Source organism: Anarrhichthys ocellatus, unplaced genomic scaffold, assembly GCF_004355925.1.
Source record: "Anarrhichthys ocellatus isolate YVR2014 unplaced genomic scaffold, GSC_Weel_1.0 scaffold11, whole genome shotgun sequence".
NCBI classification, from domain to species: domain Eukaryota; kingdom Metazoa; phylum Chordata; class Actinopteri; order Perciformes; family Anarhichadidae; genus Anarrhichthys; species Anarrhichthys ocellatus.
The window spans coordinates 3,325,768-3,351,959 of record NW_022280041.1 but is presented as its reverse complement, the minus strand read 5'-3'; the positions used below and the strand labels follow the sequence as shown (position 1 = coordinate 3,351,959).

At 44.5% G+C, this 26,192-nt stretch overlaps 1 protein-coding gene across 1 annotated transcript; it reads right to left on the bottom strand.

Moving 5' to 3' along the window:
• Positions 1 to 630: 630 nt before the first annotated feature.
• Positions 631 to 25,808, bottom strand: gal3st3 (galactose-3-O-sulfotransferase 3). Its single transcript, XM_031851519.1, has 3 exons — positions 25,490 to 25,808; positions 4,568 to 4,670; positions 631 to 3,492 (listed from the first exon to the last, which is right to left on the bottom strand). The coding sequence occupies exons 2-3, from the start codon at positions 4,648 to 4,650 to the stop codon at positions 2,154 to 2,156; spliced, it is 1,422 nt and encodes a 473-aa protein (XP_031707379.1). The 5' UTR covers positions 4,651 to 4,670; positions 25,490 to 25,808; the 3' UTR covers positions 631 to 2,153.
• Between the last annotated feature and the right edge of the window lie 384 nt (positions 25,809 to 26,192).

The following is a 26,192-nucleotide window of genomic DNA, read 5'->3' as shown; positions in this document are numbered from 1 at the left end:
CACACACACACACACACACACACACACACACACACACACACACACACTTCCTCCGCCCCCCCAGTGATCAGCTGTCGCGGGATTTCACGGATAGGACCCAAACGCAAGACCACAGAAGACAGAGTCCGATGTAACGGATTTTATTTAGCCAGAATAAAGACAGGAAGGTGTGTGAAGGTGTGGAGACCGTGGTCCGACACCGGAGGGCAAGCGGATGGACGGTGTGAGTCCCGTGGCTCGACACCGGAGGGCTGGTAGCTCGACAGTGTGATGTCCCGTGGCTCGACACCGGAGAGTACGCAGATCGACCAGTACTCTACACCCGTAGCAGAGAGGAGAGAAATTAGTTCAGAAAGGAACAACGGGGTTCAACTTACGGAACGGCAGTGGAGGCTACCGAGGCAGAAGACAATACGGACTGACAACCCAGGCCTGCAAGACCAGGGTTGATATGCTGCTGGGTAACGAGCCAGATTGTCCGCAGCTGTGCATCCATCAGGGCGGTGGCAATGGGAGGTGTCTGGAGGCAGGCCCGAGAAAACAACACCAAGCACATGGCACAACAAAACAAACAGGGGAAAGACAGACACATGAGGAGAGGAGATTGGGGGGGAAACAGAGGTTAACACACAATGGGTCAGACAGGGATCCTGACATCAGCAGTGTCCTGCTGATCACTGGAGGAATAAAATAACATAAATGACACATTAAATATGAGCAGAATGGATTAAAAATGGATCACAGCTGAGATAAGTGGTGATATTTTAAGATCACAGCCAAAACCATCAGTCACAACCGATGCTTCCGCTTCGTTCTCCTGTGTTTTCGCGTTAAGAATGAGCAGCTTTCGTCTGCTCCTTGTAGTCTTAATGAAAATGTAACCTAAGAACACGGGCCCTTAGGAGCGCCGTGAGGGGAGACAATTAAATATTCAAATAACGCGACCCACAGGCCTCAAGTCTTTGTCCTGTCAAGTTGTTTTAGCTTATTGTTTGTGCCAGTGTGTGCAGTGTGGGGTTGCTGGTAGGTTACTAAATCCATGCCTTTCGAGTATAACGTAGGCCTGGTGATCTTATTGCAATAAGATGAAAGACAAAACCCCACATGCCGAAACCTAGAAAGTCTAGAAAGCTGCAAGATGCGAACTCAGCCGGTGGTCAGAGGGAGACTGAAATCAAAAGTGGACCGGGATTGAAGAAAACAAGATGTCAGTGCTGATCTTTGGTTTCAGAGCCGAACCAGAGGGTAGCAGCGGGGATGAGGGATGGAGAGATGGATGCATAGGAGGAAGCCAGAGAGGTCGAAAAGCTGAAGAGACAGGCTTGATGTGTGTGTTCAGTTTCTGTGTGAGTCATAGCTATAATGGTTGGCCAAGCTGAGCATCCAGTCTTTAGGCTTTCACTCTGTATAAGGTCTTTTTAAACCTCCATTGCTTTCGGCTTTGTGAGAGCAGAAGAAGAAGAAGAGAAGAGTTGTTGATTGTGCTGTTGTAGTAATGGTCAGAGGTGATCTCAATGTCTGTCTGGCCTCTTAGGAGGCTCTTTGGACGCCTGACAGCTGATCCCTCAATGTCATTATGTCTCTCTCAAGGATTTAAAGTGGCATATGTAAGGGAGAGAGAGCGAGAGAGGGCTGTAGAAACAGAGAATGAAAGCAAGTAACATGATACTATACCAGTGTGATACACACAATGCCTACTCTGTGCCTCACAATAGACCCCGATATCGCCACTTCCCTATTGAGTCCCGGGCGCACATAACAGATTTGCTTCAAAGCACCACTTTCACCTAAAACCCTCTCCCATCCGCTGTTGTCAGGCGTGCAGAGGTGTGCAATCGAGCCGAGTCCCGGTGTAGATTTCTCCCGCCCTTGTGTCTGCCAACCCTGATGCTGTTTCACAGATCAGAGCGGGGAGAGATTCAAGTTCAAGTCCAGATACGTCTAACCCCCTTTACCTCCTTTTTCCCTCATTTATTTTGATCCCAAACTCTGTCTGGAAAGGATAGGGGAGACATTGATTCAAACACAACCCAGACTCTTTCCCAAGGACACCCTTGTTTCCAACACCCACCACCAACCAAGCACCAATGTCTCAATGGTCAGGATGGGAAGGACAATGCAGTCTTTTGGGCACTCAGAATATATTCCAGTGTCTACTTTTGAGTCAGTGAGGCCTGGGTCTGTGAGGACTTCGGCCCTAACTTTGTGGTCCGAACTTGAGTTCCTGCAGCAGGCTTTGAGGCGGAGGTGGACCCTGTCCCTGATGCAGGGCCCGGGGCTGCAGGGGGCAGTTGGCTGTGTTGCCCTTGAAGATGCCGAGGCAGGGCGGTGCGTATGGGCTGTTGGAGGGGATGTGACTGCTGTGCCGGGCGAAGCTGGTAGCCTCGGCGGTAGTGCAGTGATTGGGTACGTAGGAGCACCTGTGTGTACTGGACTTCAGGCATGATGAGCTTGAGGCAGAGCTCCTGGGCCTGGCTGGAGAAGCCACGGCTGAGATTCACCGGGAGGTCGTAGCCCACAATGTCAACTTTTCCACTGGGCTGCCAGGGGCGGAGATCCTTATTTTTGATCTGCGCGGCTGATCGTAGAAGAGGCATCCGCCCACCGAAGCAGCTTTTCACCAGCCTCTCCTGGGCTTGTCGAAGGAGTTTCACCTCCCTTGCCACGCAAGCTGGACCCAGAGCGGACAGCTGGCGCCACAAGGAGGCATTGAAGTGGTCGTAGAGACGCGCATCTAAAGAATTCCAGGCACGGATCTTTGCGGGAAGGCCCGGTGATAGGCTCCTCTTTGAGCTCGGCGTCCGCATGTTAAGTTTAACATACAGGATGTCATCCAGATCCCAAGAGAGGAGATGGCGAAGAAGAACCAGCGACTCATCAAAGTACTCGGCAATCATCACCAGGGAGAAAACTCTGTCCACCTCAGCCAGAAAGCCTCGTGCATATGCCACATCTGTAACTGGGCGGTCCTTGTCTCCGCCCAAATCGAAGGTCAAGGTGTTGCGTGCGTACATGGAGTCCTTCTCGTCGGGTCGGTAGTAGCGCCATGGCTCCTCTAAGAAAACCTCCAAGGAGCCATTGGGGACCCTCTTGAAGCTCTGGCAGTACTGGTTGTAGTAACTGAACAAGGATTCAAACATGGAGCCCGGCTCTCTCAGGATTGTGATATAAATCGTGTCGTTGGGCATCAGGCGCTGCGTCTCTGCCTTGTTAAAGCGCATGTGGCTGGTGACAATGTTCGACGGCAGCGTGTGCGGGTGGACGAAGTGAGTAGTGAAGGAGCGTGGGTAGCAGAACTGGTGACCGCAGGCCTGCACGGGCAACGCCACCGTGAGGTTGTTGCGCTCTGCGAAGCGGAAAAGCAGGTTCTGCATGGTGGTGCTGGCCGTTTTGTGGGTCTTGAGGAAGGCCACATTGGTGTGCTTAGGTTTCAGGCCCGGGGCAGGGTGGGAACGGAGGGCCGGACAACCGAGGTGGAAGGCCTCCATGGTCCTGGAGAAAAAGAAAAAAGAAAATGCATTCATTTATTTGAAACTCCATTAGCTCCATAAAAAAAGGAGCAGCTACTCCAAATAATTTGGTGACATTAGAGACATAATTGCACAGGCTCTAGACAGATAATGGAAGAGACTGAGGTGTAGGACAGGACAGAGGTACAACGGGGAAGTAGACATCAGTGTACATGTGGGGAATTTAAATGAGGAGACAGAGAAAAGAGGGCAGACGTAGGATAAAGCCACCAGAGGAAGGAGGATCAGACAGTTCAGAATAATTACAAGGTGTTTGTACTGCATATATGGCTGGGTGATAAATCAATATTAGAATTTATTGACTTTCAGTGGACTCACTGTGCGATGATATGAACTTAATTTTTCATCCTTTTCAAAAACTTTGACTTTTTGATCTGTGACTTACATTTCTTTCCTTCCCTTACTGTTGCAGTGTATGTATTGTTATTGTGAAATATATTTTTAACATCATGATGATTTCATTTCCATACTACTACTAAGCATTTTTTGCACGTGCATTGTGATGTTAAAAAATGTAAAACAAGTCATTCTAGGGCCTAACATAAAACTTAATTCTTTGAATCTTATAGTTTCCAATTTGCATCCGGAGTATTGTTTTTAATACTCTGCAGTATTACAGCATATTCACTGCAGACCGAACTAGAGGGTCAGATATTTAAAAGGTGTGGAAACAAAGTGTGAAAAGAAAAGAAGGGAGACGAAGGGGAGAGCAATAACGGAGACATTAAAGACGGGAATGTGGAAACGGTTTTATGAGCATAACGTTAAGTTGAAAAGGGTAGGAGAACAGAATACGGGGCTGTCAAAGATCTACGATCCCTCTGCTTTCATAATTGGTCCCTCGACTGCTTTGGCAGAGCATCTGCATTCAACATCTTCATATCTATAACGAGCCAGTCCCGCTATTAATTTGACTTGAAAAGAAGAAAAAAAAGACGGACGTCTTCATAGTAATTAGCACCATGTGAACTCATAAAGATATAGAGGGTGGGTAATGTATGGGTTTGCATAAGTGTGGGCGTATGTCAATCACTCACCAGCTCAAGTGGCCCCCATGGTGCAGCAGGAGACTGACAGTGCTGATGGTGACTAAGACCAGAAATATCTTCTTCTGCGACATCTCGCTCCGCTTCACTGGGCCTGCGGGAGGTAGAGAAGGAGAGCGAGAGTGAAACAGAGAGATACACAAGTAAAAGGTAGAGCAGGAGAGCGCGAGAACGAGGGCAGGTGGAGGTGTAATGAGGAAGCGAAAATGAGGATGAGGTGGAACGAGGAAAGTGGTCGACAGAGGAATTGGGGAAAACGAGAGCGGGGGGGGGGTTGAAAGGAAGCAGAAACGAGGAAGGAAGAAAAATGATAAAGGGAGAGCGAAACAGGAGGAAGAGACGAACGCGGTGAGAAGGATTCACTTAGCAAATAATGGTCGGGGATCCATTAGCGGCAGAGGCTAGCGAGGCTTGGCTTTTGTCCCTCTGTAATAATACGGTGAATGATACCTTCATTACCTTCCACAGCTGTAAGAGCCACACTCACTGTTGGCTCAAACAGGACAGATGGCCTCGTGCATTAGGCCCTGTCAGTAACGAGGTACATGTGTATGTAAAAACCAACAGCACTTCAACAGTGAGAGTGCTAGGTGGCAGAAACTCCCCGTGTCACTCGACCCGCCAAATAAAAACCCCGCCATGACAGCAATGGAACCTGGGAAGGATTCCAAGCCTCTCTCGACGGCATCTCACTTGCATGACAATGGCCGACGTCTCTCTCCTTGATTACACTGTCCCGTTGGCGTCCACACACACACACACACATGCCAGCGGTCAGGAAAAGGACAGCTCACATTACGCAAAGCAGCGGCTTTTCACACCACGTATACTCCATTCGGCGGATGCTTTCATCCGAAGCGCGGCGGAGGAGCGTGAGTGCATCGATTTTAAGCATGGGTGGCCCCGTGGCGGTGTTAGTGCCACCCACTCAAGTAAATGGGATCATTAAGGGGTTTTGTTGCACATTTTTGGTAAAGGATTAAAATGAGCATTAAATCTGCCCAAACATACTGGTGTTTTGATTGAGATTCATGCAGCCTCCGTTCAAATCGAAGAGAGCTGTAGCATTTATTTCCCTTAGGGCAGCATAATTATTGTCATATTATTATATACCATTTGGTCTATTAAACCTCCCAGAGTCTAAGATGACGTTTTCAAACTGCTTGTTTTCTTCGACCAATTTCCCTATGCTGTGCTCAAACTTTATGTGACGATAAAAATACCATTTTCATTTTATAAAACAGAGATAAAACAACAACTCCTCACATTTGAAGAAACTGGAACATTCAAATGTTTAGCATTCTTTCTGTTGTACAGTGACTTGAATTATTAATCAATTATCTAAATAGATGGCTGAAACCTAATTTCAGCACAATTTTGCATTTATATTCTAAACTAACTGTCAGAAAACAAAGAGTCTACCCTGCTGTGCAGAACACAAAGCTCATAAATAGGCATGAGATGGGACATTTCATGTGCAGAATAAACAACTGGTGAAGAAAAGTGATCCCCAGGTTCTGAATAAAAATCCAAATATGTTTCCCGAATATTAATTAAGCATTCAGCGAAAATTTGACAGCTGACCTGATGAGTTTGGAGAAGATTAAGAGAGAAGAACGCAAGAACTGACATTCCCTTTTTTTTTCAATTCCAAAAACAGCTGCGATTGTGCCGCTTCGGCGGTTGGACTCGGCACAAACACACATGTGCCGTCACAGACAAATGCACAAAAACACTAAACCCACGCTGTTATAAAACAGGCACTAATGCTCTCACTGTAATTGATTGCACAGATTGTTGTAGACACAGTTTTTTTTGTTTTTTTTTAAAGTTAATCCTTTGTCCATGTCCTCTGCCCTACTCACGGCCCAATAATCTGACCACAACTGCTGCTTAAATTTATACGTTTTTCCTGTTTTCAGGGAAAGTCCGTTGAGTTGATATCGTCCACATTGATGAAAGACTGAGGGATGCAAAGACGAAGGAAGATGCAGAATTTGCCTTCTATTTTTAGTAGAATCCATTCAATTGTTTTCATTTTATCCTCACATTTGAGAAGCTTTGTTTGGCATTTTTGCTTGTTAAATCACTTAAATAATTAGTCAATCATCAGGGAAATAGCAATTGATGAATCTTTTAAGTATTCTTATGTCATTCATTTGCAAACTGGAATCACCAGTGACGAGACATCAGCGCGAGAAACAGGAGATTCAGACTTATCCAAGAGGCAATGCGACCAATTGTCCATCACATTTCAAATTGATTTAATTTCAGTGAATAGTTCACCCAGCAAGCCCTTGAAAAGTACAGTTTGCCTCTAAGTGCAGGGCTTAGTTCTTCTTCCAACGTTTCCTTTCAAATGCAGCAAAATTGTTTCCCGCTACAAGTACACACGAGCTTTTAGAGACTAGATTCAGCACAAAACAACTCACAGCACTTTCAATGTTGGAAGAAGGTTCCTTCGTACTCTTTAATAAATAAAAGGTTCTTTCTTAAAAATGTGTTTCCTCTCCTCTTTACATTACTCCGGTTTTGTCTGGACACAGCCTGAGTAGTGGGAGATATTTGTGTTTTCCTCCCTTCAGTAGAAGCCATTATATCTCGTACAGCATGAAAAACAACCTCCAGTGAGTTGAAAAGTGGCCGAGCTGGATAATCCATCGCATTAAACATGAAGTTTTAATGCGGGTCTGTGGGGGCTCCCTGCTTTATTTATTTTTTCACCGCCCCCAAGTCGAGTGTTTTCATATCTGTGCCCTCGTCACGTCATCCTCTCCTTATTGTTCATCACCTGACACGGACCTCGGATACGTTATTGCCAGATCCCTTTGTATTAAGCGAGGGATGCAGCAGTTCGGATTTTCTAAACAGCAAAGAAAGCCCTAAAGGTGGGTTCAGACTGGAGAGAGTATGAGAGGCGGCGTGATCGTGTACAAACAAAAGGGAAATTCACTCTAGCTGGGCCCAAATCTGTGTGAGAATTGGGCCCATACAGAAGATGTAGGACTCTAATTGAAGAAACCGATGGTTTTAAACACGGGAAAATAGCTGAAACTACTGCAGAGTAATTTGTTCTGAGATTAGTGATGACTGTAAGCTTTTCCACGGAAGACAAAAGCCAGATGTCATCGGATGTTAGTGGGTTTTTGTCCAGTTGGAAAGGGAAGAGTCTGCAATCAAGCTAGCAGCTCGATAGCGAGGCTGACGTGGAGCAGTTATAAGGTTTACCATCTTAGTTTAGCATGTTAGCATGCTAACGTTTGCTAATTAACACAACACACAAAGTGTCTCAAAACAACAGCACTTTGAGGCTATAGACTACTTTTCCTCATCAATGAAGGACCATTACCAACATTGTGAATGCTCTTATTTGTATTTTATTATTACTGCTGCAACTAAATATTCCACGGATATGATGGCTAATTCTATTTGAAAAAAAAGACCCACATTGTAATAAAACGTCCGTATTCTCATTAAAAACACTTGCATGAAGCGGAACAGGATGAAATTTTTACTACAGTCCTAAGAAATGTCACCTTCTCCGGGTGGCTCAATTACATTTAGTCACACCGGCATTCTCGGCTGGAGGTTCGGTCCCCATCGGCATCGGAAAATGTCACCGTGATACCTGCTCGGAACGAGGCATGAATGAAACGAAGCACTGATTCGGAGAGAGTAGTGGGATGCAGTAAAATGAAGCCATGCAGGGGGCTGTTTCTTGTGGTAACAGGAGCTGGTTGGTAGCCCAGAGTGTGTGAGGGGACGGAGGTAGATCATGTGTCACAGAGAGTTAATAAGAAAGGGATTTAAGTGGCTTTCAGCAGACTCTCTTCATCCACCCTCATCTGCTGCCATCGTCTCCTCCTTCCCCACCAACACTATGGCCTCTTTAATTAAAAGTGCTGATTAGGTTTCTCTTACGATACGATATGAGAGCGCAGCAAGAAGACACCTGACCCCCCCCCCCCCCCCCGTTAGCGGACAACGATTTAGACAAAGGAGATGGACAGGAGGAAAGATAGCTCATCTTATTTGTGTATTGATTTAATGATTAAATGAGGGGATGATCCTCAAGGAGGTGTGTGTGTTGTGAAGGATTTCGACACATGACGTGACGGTAAAGAAGCGAGATCTAATCCTTTAACGCGCCTCTCAAGAGTGGATTATCCATTTTACAAGCGCATTAACTGGTTTATTGTTGAATGTTTTACACTACGGGGTAAAAGGTTATAGGAGGCAAAATGTCGTCGCTCCTATATGGTTACCGACATAGTGTAGGATGATGATTAAAACCGAGCCAGAGCTCATCTGCATCGAAGAGTTTAAGACCAAAAAACACTGGATTTTTTAGGCTGATATCAATATTTGAGAATACGAAAGATCTGATAATGAAGCCGATATTTGTTTCGTTAATTCCAGAGCACTGGATCTATATTTGTGTGACTGTGTGTGGCTTTGCCTGCTTGCAAACACAACGTGAATTCAGATGGAGGATGTGTGAAGGAATTGTTCTCACACCTCCCTTAAATTCTCCCCGCAGGTGATTCAGACTTTATTTCCTGTCTGCACTTATTTTCCTTCTGTCTCTATCTCTCCGTCAGTTTGCCTCCATCTCTCCCAGAGGTCTTGTGGTTTTTTTTTTTACTTCTTTTCTTACGTCTCTGCTGCTGCCTCCGTGTGACAACGTGGCATCTCCAAAATGTCTGGTGTTATGAATCAATGGGAGAAAAATGGAAGAAGTTTTGAAAGAGTTTAGTCTCCTGCTAAGTTTGAACTCCGGGTGAGTGTCACAATGGCTCCGCAGCAATACAGCAGCGAGACAAACAAATAGAGAAGTACAATTCAAAGACGTGTAATACACAAAACAATGGAGAGAAACCCGGCATGCGCTCCATGATGCAGGAACAAAAATAACAACTCCAGTCCTTGCACAAACACATGCTCACCACACACACACCTACTCCCCCTAGACACACACACACACACACACACACACAGATAGAGGAACCTAATGAGCGTATGAAGGTAGCTTCATGCTCAGTCCTCCGGGGCCACAGCAGCTGCTTCGCTCGCTGGTCCTGTCATCTGCAACTGATCCCATGTGATAACCTGTGACCTCTCCTAACGGGCTTTTATACCTCAAATGATCTCACAGTGAAAGTATATTCCCATCTTTGTGATCGTACGGTGTATTCTTGTGCATCCAAACGAGCCAACATACATGTGCATGATAGCTTATGCACATATGTCAGCTTGTCCCCCATTTGCCCTCTTAAACACGCACACACACACACACACACACACACACACACACACTCAGACCTGAGGGGTAAATTAGCATTAGCGCTGCCCTTCAACAGCAATGTGGAAGATGCTAGCTTCTGTGAATCTGGGGTAACAGGCTGTGTAAGCTAACAAAAGCAAAAATATGCTCACATTTCCAATATTAACAGTGAGAAGCATGGGTTAAAGGGTCAGTTCACACAAACTACTACTACCTCTGGTGGTAGCTGGCCATGCTACCACCATGGATTTGTTTTTGTGTACAATGCACAGAGCTGACCGTAAACAGGAAAAACCCCTCTTGAGACGCATATTCCGAATGTGCTGTGTACATGTCCAAACAATGCTCCTATAACCTGAATATCGGCATATCCCACATGTCTTCATCGGAAGATTCCCCACAGAATATCCCAACTGAATATGATGTTAAGCCATATCAAATTCACAATATTGTGCATGTGAAACCCACCTCAAAAAAATAAAAAGAAGCCGCAAAAATGTACAGGCGGTGGAGTCGACGCTGTGCTGGTAACAGCTGCAGTCCTATGCAGAAATTTAACATCTGCAGCTGCCAATGTGTCACAGCTCAAGGACAAAGACTTTCTTAACGACTTGAGGATTTACTCAAGAGTGGGACAGCGAAATGCTGAGACTTTTTTCTGAACTATGAAACGCAGGGTGGAGAGTTATGAGGGGATGTCTTTGGGGAGCGGGAATTTAAAATAAGACTGTTTTTTTGTTCATTTTCCAGGAAGTGCTGTTTGCTTACGTCTGAGGCTTCATCTCCGAAATCGTCAAACTCAATCTGAGATATGAGGCTTGAAATTTTTTTCCACAGTTGCGCCTCCTCGCCCGCCCCTCCATTTGGTGAAGCCAGACATCCCCAAGAGCAGAGATATTTTAAAAACCTATTTCATACTCGGGGTTCGATGGGTACATCAAGGCAATATCGGGAAGTCATGTCGTCCACGGCCAACAACATAGAGGTACCTAGCAGCATAAATGGAGTCGGTGCAGTGCCGAGTGTATCCCAGAGTTAAAAGCCCTGAAAGCCTGTTTTTCAGTGGAGTTCTATGAACACACTGTTGTTGGTGAGTCACAAATATTTAATGACATAGAGATACTTAGAGTATTTAAGACCTTTTTTTAAAGTGCTATAAAGAGCAGTTTCTCATATGACTTTTCATCCAATCACATATAAATTCAAAAGTGTTTGTAACAACTGCTTAAAAAGGCAGCCTCCTCATTCATTTCAAAGAGACGCTGCTTTGGTACAGCAGAGGCGTTTCTGACAGAAACAAGCGGAGTTGGTCCACATCATGAACCACATCATCTGGCAACGCGCCACGTTGCCCAGTGAAATACGTGTACTAAAGTAGATTATTCTGTAACGTGATCGCATTTTTACTGAGTGATTGCCGTCGGGATAACCTCGTGTTCAGAGTTATAAAATCATGTGCAGTGTTCAAACTCTTGAGTCCACACTTCCTGGATCCTTTCTTTTCTCACCAGTGTTCTGTGCTCATACACTTTTTTGTTGTTGTTGTTAAATGAAACATTTATACAAATATATTATTGTTGTTATAAATATGCAAAACAGATGCTTTTTCTCCATCTCTGCAGCACAAAGCAGCTTCCTGATCTTAAACTACATTATGAATTTTGCTACGTGATCCAGTTTGTTGTTCCTCATGTGACGACCCCTCCCTTCCACTAGGGGTCTGTGTCCTGTTTGCTGTCTTTCAGGATAACGATCGGCATATTTTGTAGGAGCCTTGAGCCGAAGAACATCACAGCTTCCTGCGCAAAGATTCTTTCTCTTATCGCTCTCTCCCCACAGTCTCCCTCCAGTCCTCATTACTTTAATCTGAACTGCACCTCACTGACTCCCCCTCCTCCCCGCTGGGCTTTCCCCCTCTCCATCTCTCCATCTTCCGGCCCTTTATCTTTACAGTGAAGATAGTCCGGGCTCTCTGGCCAGTGTCCCTATGGTGCTTTTTAAGCATCTGCCCCACCCTGTTCCTGGACCTGTTAGAGACGTAGAGAGAGAAGCAATGAGCGTATGTCTGCACTCGAACATGAATGTTGTCTTTGCACGCATGTGTGTGTGTGTGTGTGTGTTTGTGCTGCCCGAGAGTGCGTCTGGATCATTACTTGTCTGCAGGGTAGACTCCCTGTGGAACCACAGATACAGGCTTTGTCTCGCCCTAAATGACCCCCCCAGAGAGAGGGGGAGAACAGGGGGAGAGAATGGGGTGAGGGAAGGCCAGGGTGGGAGGAGGTTGAGAGGGCCAGAACAGAGGGAAAGATGGGATTTGACAAAAGACAAGCAGAGAACATGGAAAGAGAATATGAAAGAGGCCTGAGAGTGATTGAGCGGGCAGAATCAACATCTGGCCTTGTACCGGTGTGCTTATTGATGAAAGCCTTTTAGATCATTTCTTACCGGCAAGCGCCTTAAGCCAAATCCAGGGAGAGAACACGGAGGAAGAGACGGAAAACATCAGCGAGACGATGTTCCCTTTGGCGAAGTCAAATGACAAGAACATCTTCTGTTCTTTCTCTTTGCATAAAAAACACACTCCTCCTCATCCTGCAGCTTAATACAGCTGTGTATCCACGGCTTAACACGGGGATGTACTGTGTTTTGCGTCAACAACATTTTCGTGATTATGCAGAAGATTACAGCGGCTGAAGGAAAGTCACTGCTCTAAAAGAATGATAACGACAGACAGACTACAGCTGCCAGTGCGCTTCAAGTGCTTTTAATTTCCGACTTTGTGAGCATGCTAACATTTACCAATTAGCACTAAACAAAAAGTACACCTGAGACAGATGGGAATATCATTAGTTTTGCATGTATTTTGGTCATATATCAAATTGCTGAATACATTTTGACGAAATTTCACGGCAATCCTTCCTTTAGTTGCTGAGATATTTCAATAAAAATACAAATATGTCAACCTCATGGTGGTGCAGGAGTAAAGGTCAGGGATCACCAAAGCCAGCTGGGGAATTGAATATCTGGAGCAGATTTCATGGCAATCCATCCAACAGTTGTCAAGATATTTCACTCTGAACCACAGATGTCAATTGCACAGAAGGAGAAGTTGAAGGTTCACCAAAGCAGGCTGTTCTCACACAGATCCTAGCTATACCCACGACAATGAATGCACTGTGATTCATGTATAGCCCCAAAATAAATTTGTATTTATTCCGCGTAATCACGAACAAGGAAGTATAAAGAGCGACAAACAACTCGCAGGGTTAGTTATCTTTTTAGCTCAAACTGCAATCTTTTCCTTGACCTAACCAAGTAGTTTTGTTGCCTAAACCTAACAAAGTTGTTGACAGATTTTTTTTTTTTAAAAGCTGTGTGCATGTAACAAGCAGGAATTGACACGTGTTGCTGGGCATTCGTAAGAAAACGCACAAAATTAGGAATTGCTTTTCGCGAGATATGACACAAACCGCTGTATGAGGATACATCAACCAAAGTCAGTAGGTTGTATCCTCTGGGGACCACGAATGTCCGTACAAACTTCCATGTCAATCCATCCAATAATTTAAACAACGCTAGCTTTTGCAGTACCTGGACTTGAAGCTTCTTTTTCTGCAAGAGAAAATCAATTCCATATAGAAGCACCTTAATCATTTTTAAACAACAGAGGCGACCACTTCAATTTTCCCCGGGCCTCAGCCAGAAATGAACAATCAAGAGGGCCGTACTTATTCTTCTTAGGCCTCTACACTTTGCCATTCATGCGAGCGACTACAGAACGCCACAATCGCGTCTGAAAAATAAAAAAGCAATTTGGATCATAAGCACTCCATAACACTCAAAAAGGTTGCTGTTGCACTTTTTTGTTTGGACGAGTGCGGTGTGTGTGTGTGCGTGTGTGTGTTTATGTGTACAGTTCAATCCAGCGGGGGGCTGGTGTGTGTGTGTGTGTGTGTGTGTTTACGTTCCGGGGGAAGCACTCTTTCAAAATACCACTCCCTCCTCTTTATTTATCTGCATTCATATTCTGCTCAGGGAACTCAATGTGCTTTTGCAACTCAGCAGTTTATTTACATACGACACAGGCTTCCTCCCTCGCCAAATTAATTTGATGTCCCGAGTTCTAACGCACCTCCACCAGACGGAGTCACATCTTCCTGCCGTTCCGACTGTCTTGACCTGCAGAGTTCACGTCCGCTGAGCTAACCAGGGTGTCGCACACGCGTTTGCGTTTGTCGCTCATGTTACAGAAACGTAATTGTGGGTTTTTCACAAAGCCCCCTGTGCCGCCGCTCTGCGCTTAAGCTCGGCGGCAATTACTAGCGCAGAGCCGAGGGAGCTGAGCCATCCAGCAGGTTGGTTTGGACCACAACCTATTTTGTGTTGTTTCATTGGATGGCAGTTTATTCTGCAGCAGTTTTTTTTAAAGATAAAAGAGAAGGCCTCACTTCATCAGCATGCCAAATGAGCAAGATTCATTCATCTAATCATGCCGGCTTCTCTAAGACTTACTGTATGTTTTTTAGTTGTAAACCCTTACTAAAAACCCCCACATCATCCTGCACGCCCCCCCCACCAGGAGTAACTCAAACCGGAGAGCCAGCAACAGAGCAGAAAACGAAAAGAGCTGCCTGCGCGCAGCAATTAAGCAGAGATGCTGTCACGATTGGAGACAGAGGAAACATTAAAAGCTCCTCAGCACCACAGTGGAATATGTACAAGCGCGCATGAAAAAGCGTGTCGGCTTTCATCAGCGAGATGCAAATGCTCCCGAGGTGGACAGACGGACAGGGTGGTCTGTGGTGATTAGTATTAAAAGACCCACACAGTGGATGCAGAGGCATGTGAGCGGGGGGACGAGGCTGGTACTTGATCGGTGACACGGCAATTAAGGTTGCACTAATCACCCCATCATTAATGTGGTCGAATAAAACCAACCACAGCAGGCCTGCCCATGTGCAAATACAGACATACATTGCGTACAAATGACACACAAAAGGCAAGAAAGGCATTCTTATTGCACGCGAAATTACCTACAAATTGTCGTGTCATTCATGCTCAATTTGGTGAGAGTCTGCACAATCTGAAATCTCTGCCCATTTCAGCCCTCTTTTCTGTGTGAAGCTCTCGCTATTACGCTTTTTTTTAGGTCTTCATTATAACCAGAAGTGGAAAGCAATTTTTCTCTGCGCCCTTCACTGAGAAAAGATTTCTTTATTACAGATAGTTAGCACATAAGTGCGAGCCCTCTATGAAGTAGCAGAATACAACTTTAGACACTTCAAACACAAGATTAGAAGCTGCTGTTAATAAACCCCTCTGATGCTGCTGAAGGTTCAGCAGCATTAGTAAAATTACTCAAAACACTTTTTTCTTAAATGACATGTTTGCTTCACCTGAGGTCCTCCCCCAGCATCAGTGACAGCTCTCCAGATGTTGGGGCCTTGGGTACTTAATGACACTATTTCCTCACCATGCCCCTGGATCTCATTGCAGTGTATGCATGATAGCAGCAGTAAAGGTTAAGACATTAAATACATTTACAACTGTAAATGCATTCTTATTTTAGATGATCAGATTTATGCAGTTAGGATATTCACACCGGGACAGCCACAAGGTGAATGAAACCAATAAACCGGGAACAGAGACCTAAAAGTGCCAGATTTTGATTGGTACTGCTATGCATATGATTGCGTTAATGGACTGTTAAGGTGCTTTAGTGTGGAAAAACAATATTGACCACAATGGAGGGGGAAACAAAAAACGGATGCCATTGCCCCTGACGCTGAACCTTAACCCTTGCCGGCTTTGCCTAGGCTAATGAGCCGATAAGCCCCCACACGAGCGGCAATAAGCAAGATCAATTCACACTAGATCAATGTAACATCGCTCGGATTGTGGAAATCCTGCAAGCAATTAGATAGTGCTCGAGAAGGCGGCGTCCTCGTTCCTACCCAATTATGATTGGGTCAAATGGGCTTAATTGGTTGTCTGGTTTGTTGATTATCGTCGAGGCAAGTGAATCACACCGCTTATCATACCGATAGAAGAGAGGACCCTTGTTAATTCTGGGTGAGTCTGCAGGGTGATGATTGGGAAATTAAAAAGCAAATAAAGCCATGATATTGTGGTCGGTGTTTCGGGATAACTTCCGGAGTGATTGGTGAGAGGAACAGGCAGGATGTCCAGTTCTGATCAGACTTGGCAAATTGAGGTTTTTGATGGTGAAAATTAACCAAAGACAAAACATTTCACTTGGATAATACTCAAATAATTGGATGAGCTTTCTGACTCTAAATTAAGCTTTGTGGCTGGTGGAGCATCGCATGCGCACCCTTTATTGGCCGCTCGCCACTGACAAAATGTCCCTTTGCTGTAAATACGACATACAAGATGTCTTTATGTGAATATGTCACTCACACCCATGTGGCTGTACTGGCGTTTAGCGTAGCAGACAGATGAAAGGTTACCACTGGACTGGACAATAGGAGCTTCTCATTCTGGTATCAGATCGGAATGGGGAACGATGGATTCCAAATCCCGGATTCTTCAGAGTGTCAGTCCTGCTTTGTGTCGGGGCGAAGCCTCCCGATAGCCGACCGCTCTTAACCGAGAGCCGGGGTCTGAATCATTAACCACAGTGGAATAATAAACACGCTGTTCTCACAAGTTCTCCCCATTCTGAAAATGTCAAAAGCAGATGGCACGCTGCCTGCGGCAAAAACTTTGGCTAGAGCGGAGAGAGAGGCGAGAATGGGCAGATCATAAAAAAGGAAAGGACGGCAAGATAAAAAAATATAAGTCAAAGTGTATTTTTTTTGTGGCAGGAGCAGGAAGATGAAGATGAGTGGCAGGTCCACTTTTTATTTGTGATTCCTTAAAATGGATGAAAAAATTAGGTGAGACCAAACTGATTCACGAGTATAAAACTGCAAAGGGAATAAAGCCGTCTTTGCTTCTATTTACAGTTTTTGGATCATGCTGGAGGTGATAGTGTATGCTTTATTGTATCACTGCATCACTGAAGACAGGGAATAGGACAGTGATGGAGGCACAAAAAGCAGGTGGAAAAACAGAGATATTCACAGACGAACACGGATAGAGGGAAGAGAGAGAAAATGTGTTGAACTGTGAGAAAATAGGTCGTTGAAAGTTGCATACACACCAGATGTTGAACAAATATGCCAGTCCACATGGTTTACTTTCTCTTGTCTGTTTGAGAACAAATACGCCTACTGCTGTGACGGGTGATCTTGTGTCTATCTATTCATTACCATGGTTAAACGTCTTCTACATTTAAACAGCAAATGTATACTTAAATATGTCAAATTAGGAAACTCTAACATTACCTCATTAGAAAATTGATACATAAACTTAAACAGCAAACCCATACGTTAGCTTGAACAGCAAACTCCTACGTTAGCTTACTTAGAAAATTCATAACGTTAGCTTAATAGTCGAATGTTAGTCAGTTGGCCGAAGCCTGTGAATGACTGTGTTTTTGTGCATGCAGTGTTTGTGTGTGGGTATGCCAATGTGTGGGCCTATATCCGACTGCTTGCACACCTGTGTTTACTGTGTCTCTCTGCCATGCTTGCTTTTATTTGTGTGAATGTGAGTGTGCTTTTAAGATACGATAAGATAGGATAATCCTTTATTAGTCCCACAGCGGGGAAATTTGCAGGATTACAGCAGCACAGTGGATAGTGCAAACGAACAAACAAGAGACATAAGTAGTAAGTAACTTGTTTTTTAGGGTTTTAGCTTGAATTTAGGTTAGGTCTAGCTTAGCCCTGTTTGAGATCTGATACCACCGGCCACTGATTTAACACACATCCCGGTGAAGAAGAAGATGAAAGCGGAATAGCACAATTTATTTTGGATTTATTTCATCATGTTGGGTGGAAAATTGACATCTGTGAGATTACGAAAAATACCTTTGAAGACCAAAAAAACGACTTGATTTCCCCCCTAAAGTTTGCACAATGTGACCAAATCACAGAGTAATGGGGTTAGACGTGTACTTACAGGTTACAGGAAAAGTCTGCTCAATTTGGCCGAAGTTTTGTATTTTTACAGTTTTATCCATCATTTCTATTTTTTAACAAAGTCGGCTGGCAAAAATCATGAGTGGTCAGAGAATCAATCAGGCTGTATATGAGACAAATCTCCTATTCAAACTAAGGTGATATAGGGTATGCATTAGCTCCAATGAGTGCCCTCCCAAGTGCAACCATGCAACCGTGTGTTTCAGTGTGTGTACCTGTGTCTCGTGCTGTTATAGGACGCAGCCAGGCTCGCTGTAATGGCCCGATAACAGAGACCCTCCGGCCAGAAAAAGGATTAATTAAGGGGCCAGACTGGAACCCCCGGGGGAGGGCGCCCTGTGCACCTCCCCTCCGTTAAAACACACAGACACCAGTGTGAATAAATAAAGTGCATGTGCACATGCATAGCCTCATAAACTTACACACAGGTAAGCATGCCCAGGGAACACACACACACACACAGTCTGCGGGTTCAAAACATTCCTGTCTGCCCCGGCGGGTTTAAAGCCTTCTCTAACATAGCTGGCAGCGTTTGTACGACTCCAGAGGAAACACCTTCAGCACTTAACGGAGGCTTTTTACTCGCCTGCCTGGGCAGCTCAACACACTCATTAACTTCCTCTCGTTTATTAGACCAAACGTATCGTTTCAGGATGAAAAAGCGTGCAGGGCAAACCGAGGAAATGGAGGAAGATAAATCAAAAAAGGTCAATTGTGTTTGTGCAGCCCTTTTATCATAGTTAGTCTTTAACGGAGTATAAAAAAGAAAACGATTCAGGTATCTTAACATAAGCTATTCTGGTGTATTGCTCTTAAAGTAAAATAAACAACACAAAGGTTTTGAGGTAAAATCCTCTTATTGCATGTGTGGAGGCTTGAATTCTACCCCACAGAGTGAAGGCTGCAGCTCACACTCCACTGCTGATACAGTAGAGTCGCTGCGATAATAAAATCTACCATAAACTGGTTTACAATCAAAAAGCATTTAATCCTACTGATGCTAATACAATTACACAATGAAGCACATTAATTACAGTATCTATAGGTATATATTCTCTGCGCAGAGAGGCATTTTACCCTGATCCCAGTAGAAGCGCTGCTGCCCTCCCAGTGAGACCAGAGGAAAGAGAGAGCGAAATCTTTCCCAGCACTCCCGGTTACAGTTTGAAATCCTCTCCCATATTGTCCATCTTAATTCCTATTGTCTAACTTCGGTTGCCTCCTCCTGGCTTCAGGCTGAATACATTCAATGACTGTCTTTTATGGCTTAACACTTCTATGATAAACATTCTATATAAAGATAAGGATTTGCAAATTTTGGCAAAAACTTCACAAGCATAGATATAAAGTTGATACAAATTCTACTAAGATACACTTCTAACTACAAATTCTAAAACACTTCTACAATTATGAATCTTCTTATTATGTATTCCAAAACACTTCTATTATAATTTCTTAAAACACAGTTCTAAACCCAAATTTCCTACACATGAGCAAACCTTATTCCCTTTAAAATAAATCAGCTTTCTGAAACCCTGAGAAATGAGGCGTAAAAATGGACGTGTCTGTATTTATGGGAAAATTAATCAAAAGATTACAATGTCCAATAAAAAACAGCAATTCATTTGTCAGCACTGTTCAGCCCATGAAGGTCACCCATATTAATCCCCATCCAAGCGATTCAGCTTTCACCTTGTCGGCTATCGAATAAGAAGTGATATGATGTATTGCAATAAAAGAGGAAGCTCAATTTGAAGACAGTCATAAAGCTACAGTTCCTTATCATATACTGCACTTCTTTTTCAAAGGAAAGTGGTGTCGTGCTTTTTGTCGAACCCAAATCTTTCTGATGAAGCCCTTCGCTGGACACAGGCGCCGAAAAGTGATATTCACTTCGGAGTATCTGGTTTCTGGATTATTTTGTGCGACGGATTCTATAGATAACGTGTGACGCAGAGCCTTGGAGTTGATAGCCAACACAGTGTGTCCTCACTGGCCCAGTCTCATTTGTTCTCCTGGATTAAGCTTTGTGTGATGTATGCCGTTATAAACCTACGTCTTTCTCTTCTCAGTGGGGTTTGTGTTTGGGTTTGTACGTGTCCTTGTTTCACTTCAGGGTTCAGGCGGGATAGAAACTGCTATCCCGCCTGATAAAAACAATGAACATGACATCTGGTATAACTTCACGCCAGTAATTCACTCTAATCCCATTTAAAACAATAATCTTATTATGTCAACAGTTATGTAAAAATAATCGGATTAACTAAATCAGAATAAGTGTTATGATCATAGATTTGGATGGCACAAATGGCAACATTCGTACTCAATCAATATCACTACAAGGTCCATTTAGTAGCTCTTCCGGAGCTTTCGATCATATCACATGATCTTCCTAGTCCGCCCAGTTGATGTGGTATTCTAAACGTTAAAATTTCTATTCTCACTGAGCACTTTGAAACTGCTACTGAAGATTACGTGGTGTGATTGAAAGCTCCAGAAAATCTACTAAATGGACCTCGCCAGGAGATTCCAAATTTCAAGAAAAAAAAGTTAAACCATAGTCTTCATTGGTGTTTTTCTATATAACATCTTCACCTTCTCTTTTTCTTTTTTGTGTTAGATATGCTTGAGTCCTGACTTTTTGGGTGTATTTCTTTGCCCTGAGTTTTGCCTTTCAGGCTACATACAGGCTGCCTACCTTAGTGCTGGGTGTTTTTGGGCAGTGCAGTATGCAGCCTGAAAGAAAATCAGCTGAAAGTACTCCAGGTTGAAAAAAGGTTTCTGTGATTTTTCCACTATAAATATTGTCCTAAAAAGATGCTTGAACTAAACCCCAGTCAAAAATAAGATAAAGAAAGCACGAAAAAAGTATTATATTGAATAATTTCAGATTTACTACATGTATGTGGGCTTTGGTTTCTCAAAACACTGAAGGTCAGATAATCACAGTCCTAAAATAATCCCGGTCAAGCTCTGAATTTTGTCCGTTCACCAGGGACGACTCACACAGAGAAGTTTCAGCAACAACAACCAAACTGAGATGCTCTAAGTCATAATAATAAATAATGCATTTCGTGTTGTGTGCCGAACAGCAGGGCCGTCCAGATACAGGATTTTGCTCCCATAATCTTCCTGCCCAGACCATTTTAATCCAGGGTCTGCTGGCATCTGGCTGTCGGACATCTACAAGTAGATGAAAACATTCGCGCCAAGGGCAGCTCCCTGGAGCCGGGCCCAGACCCCGACAAAACCCTCGTCCATCTGTCTCCATCTGGCGCCGGCGGCCGCGGTCAGAACCGCGGCTGACAGGTGCCACAATAAAAGCCTTTTTAAATATTTTGACCTGGGATAAAGAGCGCTTCAGACTCAATTTTTCATCATTTGAGAAAGATTTTTGAAGCCTCCATGTGAACATTTGAGAACGTGTCTTCCTCTTATTCAGCTGGGGGAGTTAATGGGCTCTCTCTAGGGGCTATGTGACTCAATAATAAGCGACAGCGAGTGGGGGGTGAGAGGTCATTTTGAACTTCACACACTCCCTCTAATCTCACCTCAAATCTGAAATACGGTAGCATTTTCGTGTGTGCATGCACGGGCGTGCCTGCACATCAAAATCAATTTGGTCCCAAGCAACAACGAGACAAAAAAAAAAGAAAAAAAAGCACCTTTGTACTAATGCATCAAAGTGGCTGAAAGTTGGCCAGTGTTCAATGTTTTGTTTGTGTGTGTGTGTGTGTGTGTGTGTGTGTGTGTGTGCTTGTGTGCTTCTGCAAAGAGGGCCGGCATTAACCCTACAGGGGGATGAAGTGGCGAAATGGTGTGTGTGTTTTTTGCCAGGGCCAGCCAGGGTCAAACCAAGAGGTTTGTTAACATGGACCATTAATCTTGCTTGGGCTCACATCCACATGTTGCAAGATAAATGGAAACACACACACACATACACACACACACATTCCCTCAGTTCTCTGCGGCGAGCTGAGATGCCCGCAAGTTAATTTTTAATCACAAGCTCTCTAATCACTCAGGTCCATCTTAAACACCAGTCCTGAACCTCCACTAATACCCACTAAGAGGACCTGCTGATCACCAGCGCTACCCGTCTGTGCCGAGAAGAAAGACGACATTTCTCTTCTCTGCGCTGCCCCTCTGTAAGATGTTCTGCTTGCTGGTGTTTGTTGTTGTTTTTTTCATGTGTGCACATTCTCACGAGACCCTGCAGCTCGGCTCTGCTTTACCGTTCCTTTAAAGCTTTACTGCTGCTGTTGCGTTTCTTTTTTTCCTGCTCCCCTTATTCTCCCCAAACCACCATCAGGAGGGCTTTTCGCCTCTTCTCAAGACGTCGTAATAGCGACATCTTAGTGGGCTCACTGGGTTAAATAAAGTTTAAATAACGCTTCAAGGTGAATTAAATGACTCTGGATCTGATTCTACCGAAAATTACGACTTTTTATACTATCCATCTATCAACTTTATCCTTTAAAATACTAACTTGACCTTTCACTAAAAACTATTAATTGATAACTTGATTAGTTGACTGACAGAACATTTAAGTAATTTATCTAGCAGACTCTCAAACGTGAGGATTGGATGGACATGACATGATGTATTTGGGGTTTGGACTGCTGGTTGACAAAACAAGCGATTTGATTTCTGAACAATTGACCATTTTGCACGACTTCTGGTCATATCATTAACGGTAAGTCCATTAATGGCAGAAAGAATTGTAAATTGCAGAGGCTGTGACTGTCACTTTGCACGGCAGCTGGATTCACGCGATGTCACGAGATCAAGCAAGGTGTCGTGTGAGGAGCTACTGGAATGCTTTAGATGTGTGCGAGATGACACGGAGAGGCCTTTTGTTCAAAACAATAATGGCGATTAGCGAAGATGCTGCTGTAGCATCCGTTATATCAGAACTGGAGAGTATTTATTCATTAAAAAAAGAGCGAAGAACGACGCTGCTGGCTTTTCTTAATGGAGCAGATGTTTTCGCTCTTCTCCCGAATGGCTTCGGCATTTGATTGACGGTTCATCAAATCACCAAACAGATCCCACTGATGGCTTCTGAGATGGTTGCGGAAGCCGCCCTGGCAGGTCAGGTTTGCCGCCACTATCAAAGGTTTGAAATTTGTACTTGATAAATGGCGAGAAATTATCATTTAAGTATCTATCGATCTAAGAAGTAACTTGTAATATTTTGTTATTGTGCTGATTTTGCGACTTGGCTTTAAGCGAGCTCCTATTCATCTACTTAGGGTTCGGATTCTGTTGCTCAACGGCACTCAGGCGTTTTCCCATGCTGGCTCTCTGAACCTTCAAACATTCAAATTGAAGACAACACGTGCAAACAGCGTGACAGAGACTCGGACAAATTGAGGAATTTATGTGACATACCAACATTTCTGAGTCCTTTTTGCTCCCGGGGGGGAAGGCTGTAAAACAGAGCTGCTCTTTTGGCTCGGGGCCCGACCGTCTTCGAGGACGCTGCGCTGTGCAGCAAAGCAGCCACAGAGCTGTAGTTCACAGTCCACATTGTATAAATAAACTCCTTTCCCAGAACTCCGGCCTTTAAAGGGCGCCCTTGGTCTCAGAAGACTCTTCTGATGAGGTTTAACATACCGATGCAGTGAGTCTTAGTCAGCACTTTATCATATTGACTTTTTTTCCAGACATTTCGTGTGCGCGTGTGTGTATGTGTGTTTTTATTAGAGGTGTGTCACTGTTCTAACCCCCCCCCCCCCCCCCCTCTTTGTCTCCATTGTTATTCCCTGCGTTGCTATTCAACAAACAGAGCACACATTCATCACTCGGTCTTGTGCCTTTCTTGCGGACATGCTGGGGAGGAAAAAAAAAAGGAACCTTTTCAGGTCCGTGCTTGTAAATGACCTGACGCAAAAAAAAAAGGGTTTATTAAGTCACCTCCCCTCCCTTCTCCTAACCTACTTACTGAAGACACAGAGGAGGAGAAGGGACAGACACAAGGCGAGGTAGACGGACAGACAGACAGGACAGGACAGAAGTGGGAACGGAGCACATTTGTCTGTAGTCCGGTTTATTTGGTAAAAGCAAAGAATAATTAGGGAGATATATCAGTGTGCCCATCACCTGCAAAGAATGTATGAATGTGTGTGTGTGTCTGTGTGCCCCCTGCTGATTTGTCCACTACAGAGAAAAGTGCCATCACAGCTTCCCCATGTCTCTGCTTGTTTTGTCCGACTGACAGTAAAACAAAAAAACCTGATATATATTTAATTTATAGTGACACAAAACAGAGAAGAAAGTCTCTCGCATTTGAGAAGCTGCAGAAATATGCTTTTGTGTTCTGTTTAATAAAGGACTCTTTTGTCGATTATCTTGTGTTGTCTGTCTGTGCTGGAGGAAGGATCCCTCCGCTGTTGCTCTTCCTGGCATTCATGGGTTTTTTGGGGGGAGAGGAGAGGATCTCTTTATCAAAAATGAGTGTCTAAAAATATCCTGAATGCAGATGTATTTGTGATTTTTGTGCTAGATGAATTTCTTGTCCATTGTCAAATCTATGCGTATACTATCCTGAATATTTTACCAAACAAGCTTCTCCCTGCATGGTGTTGTAGCTCTTCATTAGCAATGCTGCCACATTCAGCCTGCCAGCTGCTTTGAATACAAACCTGGATGACATATTGACCACACATCTAATTGATGTTGTAACATCAAACAGAGCAGATGGAAAAAAAAAAAAACTTCAGCCAACTTGCATCCAACACTAAACCAATCAACTAATGGATCAAATCTGCGTTATGGAAAATATTGAGCACACATGCAACAATTGGGGACACCTCATCCAGCAAAGCTCCAGATATAAATAGTTTGTCATTAATTGTTCCTCCGGGGTGCACAAAAAAAAAAAAAGAGTTCACGCTGATAACATTTGCTTTGATAATATTTGATAAATTTAATTAATTTGCCGGCTAAAGGTGTTTACACACTCATAATCTGAATGAACAGGCGAAATCAATCATCCAGACAAGAAGCCTCGGGCGCTCAAGGAGACAATCACGATACCCCCCCCCGCCCCTTCATCTTCCATCATCATCCTCCTCAACACAAACACGCGCGAAGCTTGTAACAGGACATAAACAAAACAATAAAATCTCCTCAAAAGGTCTCACACTGCGTAATGTGGGCCAGATCAGAATAGATTTTTCTTTGTGGGGGGGGGGGCGTGCTGAGTGAGATCACTCCGCCGGCGGCGCATCTCCAAATGGCACACATGTCGGTGCCGCGAATGCATTCCCCTGAAGACAAAGTGTCATCCGCTCAGCCATGAATCCTCTTTTTATTACAAAACGGCGCGGCTGTTGGCGCGTAACGGTCCGCACCGGGGCGCGAGGAGGCAGAGAGCGGAGTACGGAGCGGAGCGCTGGCACAAACAGAAACACACCTAAACGAGTCTCAATGAAGCTGCCACACCGGCCCCGGTTTCCTTTTTTAAAATGTAAACGGGACACCAGACACGTCGACTACTCGTCTACTGTGGGGATTAAAGGCGCCATGTAGGACAGGGATGCTGGTGTTACAGAATGGGAACACACGGTCACCCACCTTTGTCATCCCGGTGCTGTGATGTGATGTGACGGTCGTGGCGGTGGATTTCTCCCCCCTGCTCGGGCTCCGTGTCCCGGCCAGCCGGCTGACTGCTGCCTGCCCCCGCTTTCCTCTCCTTCTCTTCTTCTTTATTATTATTATTTGTTTAGGAAAGCCCCCGCTCCTCCTCCTCCTCCTCGCCTACAGTTGGCTCTCCTTCATCTGTTTGGTGATTGTTCAGGTGTCGCAGTCAGCGAGGCAGCAGATCTGCTGTCTGTCTGTCATCAGGGGCTCCTCGCGACTCCTTTCCTCGTGCAACAAAACGGGAGTCGGTCTCTCTCCCTCTCTCTCTCTCTCTCTCTCGCAGCCAATGCGCGCGCGCTTGTGCCTGTGATGCGGGGATGAGTACTGCTGGGCTGGGGGGTTGGCATGCACTCAGCACGCACATAAGGTCCTCTCTCTCACACACACACACACGTGCACATTAACATACATGGACATGTCCTAAGGATACATACTGTGCCTATCATATACTTGTAATACTTATTCTCATACTGCTTGTGTTCTTTAACTGTGTTGAGCTTCATGTGAAAAGCGTCTGTCATGCAAAAAAAGTTAATTTGAATGTGAACTGGAACTTAATAGCTGGCTGATGTAAATTTACAGCAGACCAGGGGCTCCTTTAATGATTAGTGGGCCCGAGGCAAAACCAGGAAACAGC

Excerpts from the sequence above, each read along its gene's own strand:
- gal3st3 (XM_031851519.1), bottom strand. The coding sequence starts at position 4,650 with ATGTCGCAGAAGAAGATATTTCTGGTCTTAGTCACCATCAGCACTGTC. Across the intron at positions 3,493-4,567 it reads CATGGGGGCCACTTGAGCTG|GACCATGGAGGCCTTCCACC; the intron begins GTGAGTGATTGA and ends CTTTTTCTCCAG.